At 42.2% G+C, this 10,522-nt stretch overlaps 1 protein-coding gene and 1 long non-coding RNA gene across 2 annotated transcripts; both read right to left on the reverse strand.

Annotated features, from left to right (window-relative positions):
• Positions 1–2,496: 2,496 nt before the first annotated feature.
• LOC124286111 lies at positions 2,497–3,229 on the reverse strand. The gene is made up of 2 exons (XR_006900950.1): positions 3,116–3,229; positions 2,497–2,560 (listed from the first exon to the last, which is right to left on the reverse strand). It is a non-coding gene; the product is annotated as an uncharacterized LOC124286111 (long non-coding RNA).
• A 2,310-nt stretch (positions 3,230–5,539) lies between these two features.
• On the reverse strand, positions 5,540–9,371 carry LOC124286128 (lysine-rich arabinogalactan protein 19-like). Its single transcript, XM_046722469.1, has 3 exons — positions 9,217–9,371; positions 7,099–8,133; positions 5,540–5,964 (listed from the first exon to the last, which is right to left on the reverse strand). Exons 1-3 carry the CDS (start codon positions 9,257–9,259, stop codon positions 5,903–5,905), a joined length of 1,140 nt encoding a protein of 379 aa, XP_046578425.1. The 5' UTR covers positions 9,260–9,371; the 3' UTR covers positions 5,540–5,902.
• Positions 9,372–10,522: the final 1,151 nt, after the last annotated feature.

The raw sequence follows: 10,522 nt of genomic DNA on the forward strand, positions 1-10,522 counted from the left end.
AAGCGGACGTGTGGTCCTTCGGGGTCTTACTGTGGGAGATCGTTACACTAGGTAGTCAAATATTTCATTCATAATTCCTTGATTGCATAGTGCTCGATATTACATATTGATCATTTTAGAAATTTGAGTTCGGTGTTTGATAATAGGTGATCCACACAAAGAACTGTTCTTCGTTAATGTCATAACGTGTACCTTTTAATCCACAGGTGAAAATCCGGGTTAGCATTGCTTTTCGGCAACCCATGATGCTTGTCTTAAGAGGCGACTAACGGGATCGGGTCGTCAGGCTCGCTGACTTTGTTGACACGTCATGGCATCCCAGGTGCTTAGATGGATGTAAATGCTGTCGTTCACCGGATTGTCTGGTCCAGATTCGATTATTAACACACCGTCGCAATACAGCTGAAATATTGCTGAGTGCGGTGTTAAATAAAGACAAACAAACTAATGTTTTAATCCAACATCCCGGACCATATGGATCTGGAAACACACACACACACACACACACACACACACACACACACACACACACACACACACACACACACACACACACACACACACACACACACACACACACACACACCACCCCACCCCACCCTTACATCCAGTCACTCACTGATGTATCTCTGTGTAGGAGCCAGTCCCTACTCCACGATGACACTGCGAGGGGTCATTGACGCCGTTGTTGCTGGGAAACGTCTGGAGCGACCTCAGTACTGCATGGACGAACTGTAAGTGTGAAGCCAATTCCGGTGTTTGCTATCAGTTGGATTCTGTAGGAATATACACAAATCACGTCAGTATAGAAGGGATCTTATCGGGATTCTGATCCAGTACCCAGTACCCCCAGTACCCCCAAATTTCTACAAACCTACAGAAAAAGGGGATATATTTGTCTGATTACATATCATGGCGTACATGTTCACCTGCAAGTAGGATGAATGCGAGGACATGACATGAGAATTCCGCGGCAGAATTTGTTTGTCTTGTTCCGGAGTATACAGGACTACCGTGGGGTAGGTGTACAAATAAAATATCTCTCACTCACTGCCCACTACCATGTAGCCTACCCACCATGGTAGATGAGAACTTAAATATAGCATAGCAAGATGCGATCTGCTTGGGGAACTTCGTTGCAAATGAAGAACAAGTTAATTTGTTTACCGTTAAAACAATGGGATTCACTTTGAAAATACCGCCTCGGGCTCAAGATAATTTGAAATGTGAACGAATGTGGAATTGTGCTCATAGTGTGTGGCCCAGTTTGCGCATATAGTGCCCATCAATACCCATCACCCTTGAGACGTGAATAGACTGAGCCAGTCATCAATATTCATCGGTGGCGGCAGGAATTTACACTGATTTCACAATTTATGTTGCCCAGGTACTCGCTGATGAGCAAGTGTTGGGAACATCAGCCTCAAGACCGGCCCTGCTTCAAAGAGCTCGTGCAGCACGTGGAGTACCTGCTTGAGAAGGAGGCGGACTACATACAGCTCGACCAGTTCCAAGAGGCAGTGTACATGGTGTTGGAGCCCGATTCCCAGGACGAGAAGCTATAAGAGTTGTCGTTCTTGGATACTACGTAACTGGAACTGGAGTCGAATTTGATTAACTAGCTGTCCTCGTGTGCATCGTGACATGCATAATTAAAAGACGTGCAAGCCTGAACTATGAGGCTTAAATTGGGAGAACCTACGAATGTTGTCGTTTCTGGATAACGACCAGTGTCTTACCTTGTGATATTGTGTATCCACTCATTTAGATAAATTTTCGTACACAATTATTAACATAGCAGTTGGCAATGTATAACTTCATACGACAGTGAATTCCAGAAAGGTTGAAAGGTCACATGGCAGTAAATAAACGCAGTTCCAACCAAAATACTTCAGTGGATCGTGGCACTGACAATGTTTGTCTTTTGAAATCTTTCCAGTTGATATTCACAACGGATGTACTGCTACGTCAAAGAAGAAGAATTGGAAACGACAGAGGAAAAAGTTCTGTGAAAAATTGTTTGGATCAAGTGGTGGTCGGTTGACCAATTAAAATGGGACTTGGTAACACGATCTGAGGCTCGTGGTCAGTCATCTTAGCTTGATGTTGGCAATGGAACCTGTGCTACACCCTCACTGACCATATCAAATGTTCATTCATCATTGTTTGTTAAAAATGGCCTCGTCACAGGTTTTTTCAGTCTCTATTCATGACACACTTCTGCTTTCCATTGAAGTGAAATTATATTTTCATTTGAACGCAAACACTTTACCAGGACTATTTTCCTACAAGAGTTATCTCCCTGGCATTAACACGTCCTATCTATGCCCTTTTTTTAAGTATCGGTTCTTTCCATTTCGTATTTTTGTGCAAATGTTTCCATGTAAACTGTACATACCTCTCGTCAATTGAGATTGAAAGAAGTTGACCATTACACCAATGTAAATACTTCTATTGCCCTACAATATTCTCTAATATTTCTCTTTGTATATTTTCATGATTTACTTTATCTCTTGTTACATTTGTAGCTATACTATTTTATACAAATAATTACACACAACTTGAACGTATTGTGTTATGAAGTGTATACAACGCGTCTCTTGAAATACCATGTCGCTCTCATCTCGTGACGTGCAAAGGAGGACACCTGTTGATGAGGGAAGCAAGACTTGTTATTTGACACGAGCAGTATCGGCTATTTATCATCTTCAGCTGGCTTCCTTGGGATTTGTCTGGATGGGATCAAGCGGCATGTCGTGATAGGTATCGCAACAAAATGACTTCACAAAGCGTTGTGGACCATGGTTAAAGCATGCGTTACCATGACATCTCATGCGAATGTTCCCGCTTATTACTTTGTCTCTGAAGACGGACACGTGTCCTCTTCACACTGTGAAAACGAGGTAGAAACTGAAATAGTTGGACCGATGACTTTGGATGATAAGTAGAATCGAACCCTCGACTTCTTTAGATATCAAATTTAGCATGTCTTAAATGTCTGGGAGTTTAACACTGGGATTGTCTGTGAAGTGCCGCCATTCCATGCTTGAAGGTGCAGTTATATTGTTGAACGCCACGCGAAATAATATATCGCCTGATATATTCTCAGTACTACATTGTATAGAAAAATCGTAGCATGTTTACCACGTGTCACAAACAATTATAAAGGGCCCACCCTGGTCTCCGGTTCCTCAGTGCTGACTATAATGGCGATTGGTTGTCACCCGGTGAAACGTTGCTTGTGTTATCAACCACCGGTTTTCCTAGTCCATTCAGACGTGATATAAATATAATATTGCCTGACTGTGTAGTTAATCAGTTACCACCGTCTCCATGGTAGGCTGTTAAATCGTCTTTCCACGAAGGCTAATGTCTTTTGTCATACCAAAAGATGTTAAAGGACGGTACTTAATGTTTCCCTGCCTGGCGCTCGGCGTTGAGGGGATGAAACAATGAATGATATGTTCAGACACCATACCTGGCCAAGCATATTCTTGTACATAGTGTAGTGTGTTGACAATGTGTACACAGATTGATTTGTTTACATATACTACTCACACTTTATTAAGGATCACAAAAAATCACAAGTTTACTTAAACGTAGATTTATATTTTGAAATTGTATCCATATCAAACTTGATAAATAATGATATGGTAGCCCCTCTTTAGGAAAACAATCACTTTAATCTAACCTTATGCACTTGATACATCAGTAACCATAAAAAATGGTTTTCATGGCACCAATCAACCATTTTGCATATCATGGAACGAGTCATTGACAAGTACACAACACCTGTCAATAGCAGGTATGGATCCACAAGATGGAATGAAATACCAGGATCCATGCTTACAGTAACCCTCGATTCTTAAACCAAATTTGACCCCACATCATAGTTTTCTGTTGAATCCATGCTTTGATCCTTAGCAAAGTGTGAATAGTATACATGTCAAAGTATTTAGAGCAGTATTTGTGCAGCCCACTCTGCTTGTTGTGAAGACGGCTCAATCTGATATTTCTTGTTGATAAAGTGATATTGCAGTTTATTGAATTAATATTACAGAATTAGTGTTAACCGAAGCATCCTTGCTTATTCCGGAAGTGTTGCTCTACCCACAAGGGCATGAGGTTGAGATTAAAATAAGTATTTCTTTCTGGATAGTTCATAAAAGAAAATAGCGATACGTTTAATATTACGTGATATTGAATATCCATACGATTTTAAAGTTGTTATCAAGACTTAAACTGTCTGCACCTTTCAGTACCGACAGCTCAAAAGAAGTTAAGCATAGTTCATATGACTATAGCTGATGTACGATGTTGGATATTGCACATATTGGATATTGCATTGTGGATGTAACGTAACTTATGCTGGCTAGTATATATCGATTTGCAGATGAACTATCACTTCAAGTGCTGATGGTATAGCTTAGCTTACACTATGTTGCCGTTACAGAAGCTGCTGTTTTAGTAGTGTTGATGAAACCTTTAGTTATTTCTGTTTTGTTCAACAAATTTCATTATTCAGTCATATAATACATTTTTGTTTCTGTATTGTCCGATATATTTTTCATCTAATATATACTTATATGTACGTTTTGTTTACTTCAAAGTTTTATGTTGTATAAAATGTAAGCTGAAACGCATAATACCTTTGTTTCTTCTCGTTTACATCAGACGTGAATAAAAATGTTTCAACGATAATCGGTTCATATGTTTCGATCCAAGAAGTACGTTTCCTTGTTTCAGAAAATGATAACTTTATGCATAACATGTTGCATTACAAGCACACAATCCTTAACAGAATCCCCGACCGCGTCATACCAAAAGACGTTAAAATAAGGTACTTGTTGGACCCTGCCTGGCGCTCGGCCTTAATGGGTACAACAAGGACTGGTCGGCTCGGAGTCAGTATACTGTGTCTGAGTGGGGTATTCATGCTTCACTGCGGAATGGTATCTCATACGGCTAGCACTATAAAACTAGCTTAAGTCTGGGCTATTACAAGCAGCCGCACATACACATACACACGCATGCGCGTCGTCATATGAGCGAAATATTCTCAAGCACGACGTTAAACCTAATTCCACCACCACCACCTCAACAGAATCCATCCGTGGCGCTTGGAGGCAAACACTTCGACACCAGAAAAGAGCCATTCTCGACTAACAACCGGATACACTGTCGACATGTATCTGTATTCCGCGACCAGCCAGTGGTGCTAATTTAATCCTTAGGTTTGTATAGCTCTCAGTAATATTCCAGCTATATGATGACTCGACCAGATAATCCTATGACTGTTGCCATGAGCATCTATTTACTCAGGTGTGACAAGACTACATGTATCAACCAAGTCTTCACTCCCGATCCCTCAAACCGCCTTTTCTGACACGTATATAAGTTGCTGAAGATCAACCCAAACTCGGGTTTACAGGACCGGTATGTTTACAATGTATGGTGGGATATTAAACAGAACAGTTGCCTACATTACCGTTTCTCTCACTGACTTGAATATAATGTGTGAAGAAATACAAAATGAATATTAACACGTTTGGGATCATATATTTTCATATATATGCATGTCAAATTCTGTATTCTATTTCATTCTCTGTTATCGTCCTGAGTAATGTTTTGCGTACTCTGCATATATGACAAATACAATTTCCGCAGTACGTTACTGTTTGTCTGGAGTAGCATGGCTTTATCGTATTCCACTCAGTGAACACTTCAAGTAGACTTGAGTTGGTCTGGTACACTGATCTGTTGGAGAGCCGGGGCTCTGAAGTCCTGAGTATTGAGTGGGAATCGATCTGCGTTCGTCGTCCCGAACATGTCCAGCATATCCACAAAAGCCGAACACAGCGTGAAGATTTGACGTTCAGCTTCAGTTTTGATACATCTACAGCTAACCGCCGAGAACCTTGAACCTCTCTGCTAGCCCCACCATCCAGATGAGCTGATCCGTGACTGACAACAAACGCAACTGTATCATTTAAACTAGTTTAGTTTAGTTTTACGCCGCACACAGCAATATCCCAGCTATACGGCGGTCATTTTACAAAGTCACACATCTATCTTACACTGTCAAACAAAAAGGATGTCATCGAGTGACAAGTAAAGACTTCCAGATCTAGCCACATCACGTGACGCTAAACTATGTTGATAATAGCTGTACTATCTACTAATGTACTGCATGGCGTGATGCAATCCATCTGTTATCCAAAACGCTCGGAAAATACGTATGGATGGTACGTGATATGTTACCGAGGGTCACTGGACTGAGGAACGGGGGAAGAGGTAGCTCGTCATGCCGAAGACCCTGATTCGATACCCCATACTGGTAGAATGTGTGAAGCCCATTTCTTGTGTCTGGCGTTAAACCAAACTCACTCACTCACCCAATGTGTGAGAGAGTTTAGTTTTACGCCGCTTTTAGCAATATTCCAACAATGTCACGGGGGACACACACATTGAACTAGCAATATCAATATTACCGCAATATGAACATTATATAGACTGGACAAGACAATCCAGTGGTTAAGACTGTGAATAACAGACCACGCCGTCGTGGTATGACGGCACACAATCAGTGAGTGAGTCTAGTTGTACGCCGCACTCAGCAATATTCCAGCTATAGGGCAGCGGTCTGTAAATAATCGAGTCTGGACCAGACAAGATAGTGATTGACAGCATGAGCATGGACCTGCTCAATTGGGAACCAATGACATGTGTCAACCAAGCCAACGAGCCTGACCAACCGGTCCCGTTAGTCGCCTCTTACGGCAAGCATGGGTTACTGAAGGTTCATTCTGACCCGGACCTTTACGGGTCGGCACACAATCACACGACCAGGATGTTTCTATGAAATGGGCAGGGGTTAATGTTTACTTTTTGCTTATGTCATCTTTACCTCAGTACTCGGCAATATTCTAGTTATATAATGGCGGCCTGTAAATAATCCTGCTTGGACCAGACGATGCAGTGATTGGCATCAACAGCATCGATTTACGCATCTGGGATTGCATATATATACATGTACATAGATAGATAGATTAACCACGTCATGTTGTCTGGTCGGTCGTTCCGTCTACGTATACTCACCTAGGGGAGGGCAACAAAAGCCGACCGGTCCGACGTTTCGGCACACCGTGGGAGGCGGGCACTTGTAATCACAGCTCAGTGGGTAGTACTTTGGCAGGTTCATCCTCAATGCTTCGGGGACAGTCTTACAGTCAAGCTCCTTCGTTGCTCGCATTCTCCCCAGGAAGTCGAGAATCTGCATGAAACTTGATGGTTTGGTTGGGTTGGGGGAGAAGAAAGGGAGCCTGTTTCGTCTACCAAGGACGACAGGAGGACGAGGAGGGTTAGAGCGGAACACAGCTGCAGACTGTACTTGGATCTGACTAGCTGGAGAGTTGAGCAGGTGCCAGTTGAGGGGAAGAACCAGGTTCCCCTTAGCTGAAGGTGCTGGGTTGTTATTTACCGGGGAATTCTGTCCCAGGGTGGGCGACCCAGCTGTCTGGGGTGTCGAGCGCCCATATTGTGGAGGGATGTTAGACGGAGCAAGGTAGGGATACTGTTGGCCCGGAGGGGGTACTAAGGGTGCTGCCCCCGGGGGTAGGAAAGAAGCAGCACCGGGTGGTAACGTATGTGGATATCGACCTGGAGATGGGACAGGGCTGAACGGGGAAGCCCCGGGTGGTAAGTAATACATGTTTGCCCGTGGTGTGTAGGGTAAAGGGGCCCCTGGTTGTAGATACGGAATCATAGCCCCAGAGGGAGGCAGCTGGGCTTGGTGCTGATGCAACTGGTGTGAGGCGCTGTTTGGAGCACCTGTGGGTGAGGGTGCGTTGACGGGTGCGGCAACATTTGGAGCTAAGGGTGCATTGACTGGAGCCGCAACGACTAGAGCTAGGGGTGCGAAAGCAGCACCCTGTGGGAGGTGAACAGGGTTGGAACTTGCCAGGGGAAGCAGGGAGCTCCTCGGGGCGGTGAGGGTAGGCAGGAGGGGTCCACCTTGGGGAGGAGATGGGGTCATACCCTGTGGCTTATGAGGGGTTTTAGGGTCGGGTAGGGGGAGGTAATCTGGACCCGGTGGGGCTTCTCCGGTGCCGGGGGATAGGAGACTCACTGCACCTGAAATGTCAGATGACAAGAAAACTTTATTCATGGATATGTGTTGATTGTTACCCGAGGCAAGAGTTCCCATGGTACAGTTATAAAAAGTATTCATTCTGTCATGCATATGACTATTTTTCCGTGTCGGTTGAATATATATTTTGAGTTCGAGGCATTGCAGAAGCATTCGAGTATTTGAAATCATATACTATTCTCAAAGGTAAATGTTTTGACTAAGACAACCACCAGACACGAGATACTAGCTATTGCGACACGGTCCAGAATAGGTAATATTTGAAAGAGACATGGGCTAGGAAAAGTGACAACAATTCTGGGGTCCCAGAAAAAGTGAAATGTTTGCCTTGGCAAAATATACCGGGGAACAAGAGAACCTTCACCTTTCATTTGTTATCGAAAATGGCTTAAATGAGCAATATCATGTTGAAATAAATGAAATTTACTGGCTCTTAGTTTGCACGCAAAGAACCCGTCTATTTCTATTCCTACATTTAGACACTTAGCTACTTATATATAAATGTAACTTGATTGAATGCTGGTACAATAGATTTTTAATATTTTTAGGTAAGGTAAGTGTTATCCGATCGCAACGTCATTTCAAAAAACATATTTCATTTAATATAGCTAAGTTCCTGGAAATTTCAACTCCCAAATAAAACAGCAATGACAAAATAAAAAAACAACATTATTCAGTCGCTCTCCAGTTTACATTGCCGATAAGCGTCTCAGGACACTAAGTTTTTAGAAAATGATATCCTGACACTTGATATCTGCCCTTTTCAAAAGTAACAAAAATCCATATAAACATAGTTTCTGAATCCATTCATTATGTACTTCTTTACCATGGCAACATTATCAAATCAGTATTTCCAGTTGTAAGTCAAGAAATGTCAAGAAACAGCATAGCACTGTACATTTTCCCGTCTACAAGAATTTTCAAATCAGTAACATACATTACAAACTGATAAACTAAAAGAAGGAAGGTGATCTCTAGAATGGACAAACACACAAATCATGGAAAACATATCCCAAAACTGGCAGTGGTTACATGCGTATACTCCACACTTCTTTCCTGTAACCTACCTGTGATTATGGCTAGTATGATACCAACCCTCAGCCGAGCCATGTTTTCAGACTCCGTGGACAATGCATCTGCAGTGAATTATGTCTGAGAGCTCGACAGCCTTATATATCCCCGGGGTGGTGGGTGGGGGATATTCTTGTCACCGACGCTAAGACTGCCTCTTGGATGATGAATGCAAACCCGCCCCGCTTCATTCCAAAGTTCTGTAGCCGTCAAGCATAAAGTAATCAGTTTGCAAGAAAGCAATTATCTCAGGAAGTTTTAGATGCACCTCTTTGTTCGTAAACTGACGTGTGTAGAGGAAAACGTGAAATGTTGTCACGAATTATCTGACTATTTATGAGCCTGTGTATCACCACGCATGTGTTGTTTTCAAGACCTGCTCCCCGAATGCATCATTGTTTAAAGCAACAGCTAAAATTAATTTTGGAAAACAAACAACCGAAAAAATATAGCTGTTTGCACGATTTCGACAGTTTTTTAAAAAAGTCTTTAAACATCTGTTCTAAACTTGGGCTGCGCGCTTATATAGAGCCACGACAAAGACACTTTGTGCTTTTTTATTTATTCAGATTATCTCTCTGCGTTTAAATGTATTTGAAATGAAGGTCGAATTATGAAAAAATGGCAATCGACAATTACCATAATCTCTGTTGCTAAGTACTTTCAAGTAGGACTACATTAAACATTGAATATAGCAAAGGAGTCTTCAAGCTATTTTAAAGTTAAATGTCGATAAAAACATATGTCGAAAAGTTTCCAAAAAAATGTCACTTTTATGCTCAGTAAACGCATACATGTAATGTTTAAACTTATAATGGCAGTTTCTCATTGAAACAACGGGCTGGTCTCCGTGTCACCCCACAATGCATCTATCAACCCAAGGAAGTTGTTACTGCGCATGTCAGCAACTGCTTATTAAGTAAATGCAGTGTATTCACAAACGACTGATATTTACCCGTTCAGTTTGGCTGGTGTGTAACTGTTTCAGCTTACTGATATTTACCTGTGTCCACAGGACATATTGAGGAACACGTGTAGTGAAATATATAGTGAGTGAGTTTGGGTTTACGCCGCTTCTAGCTATATTCATGAGATGTCACAGGAGCTGACACCTTAAATAACCTTCACACACAGTACCCATGTAAGGAATCTAACCCGTACGTTCGGCTTTAACCACTAGGCTTTTCCACCTCCCCATGTCAAGTATACAGGTGTGTTAGGATATTCCACCGATCCATATTTATGGCAGTATTTGTTGTTTACTTTAGTCTTCATTTGTGGTATGTTAAATTGGCTTGGATA

This window comes from Haliotis rubra, unplaced genomic scaffold (genome assembly GCF_003918875.1).
Source record: "Haliotis rubra isolate DU_JTF1 unplaced genomic scaffold, ASM391887v1 Scf376, whole genome shotgun sequence".
NCBI classification, from domain to species: domain Eukaryota; kingdom Metazoa; phylum Mollusca; class Gastropoda; order Lepetellida; family Haliotidae; genus Haliotis; species Haliotis rubra.

Excerpts from the sequence above, each read along its gene's own strand:
- LOC124286128 (XM_046722469.1), bottom strand. The coding sequence starts at position 9,259 with ATGGCTCGGCTGAGGGTTGGTATCATACTAGCCATAATCACAG. Across the intron at positions 8,134-9,216 it reads CATACTAGCCATAATCACAG|GTGCAGTGAGTCTCCTATCC; the intron begins GTAGGTTACAGG and ends CTGACATTTCAG. Across the intron at positions 5,965-7,098 it reads CTTTTGTTGCCCTCCCCTAG|TCACGGATCAGCTCATCTGG; the intron begins GTGAGTATACGT and ends GTTTGTTGTCAG.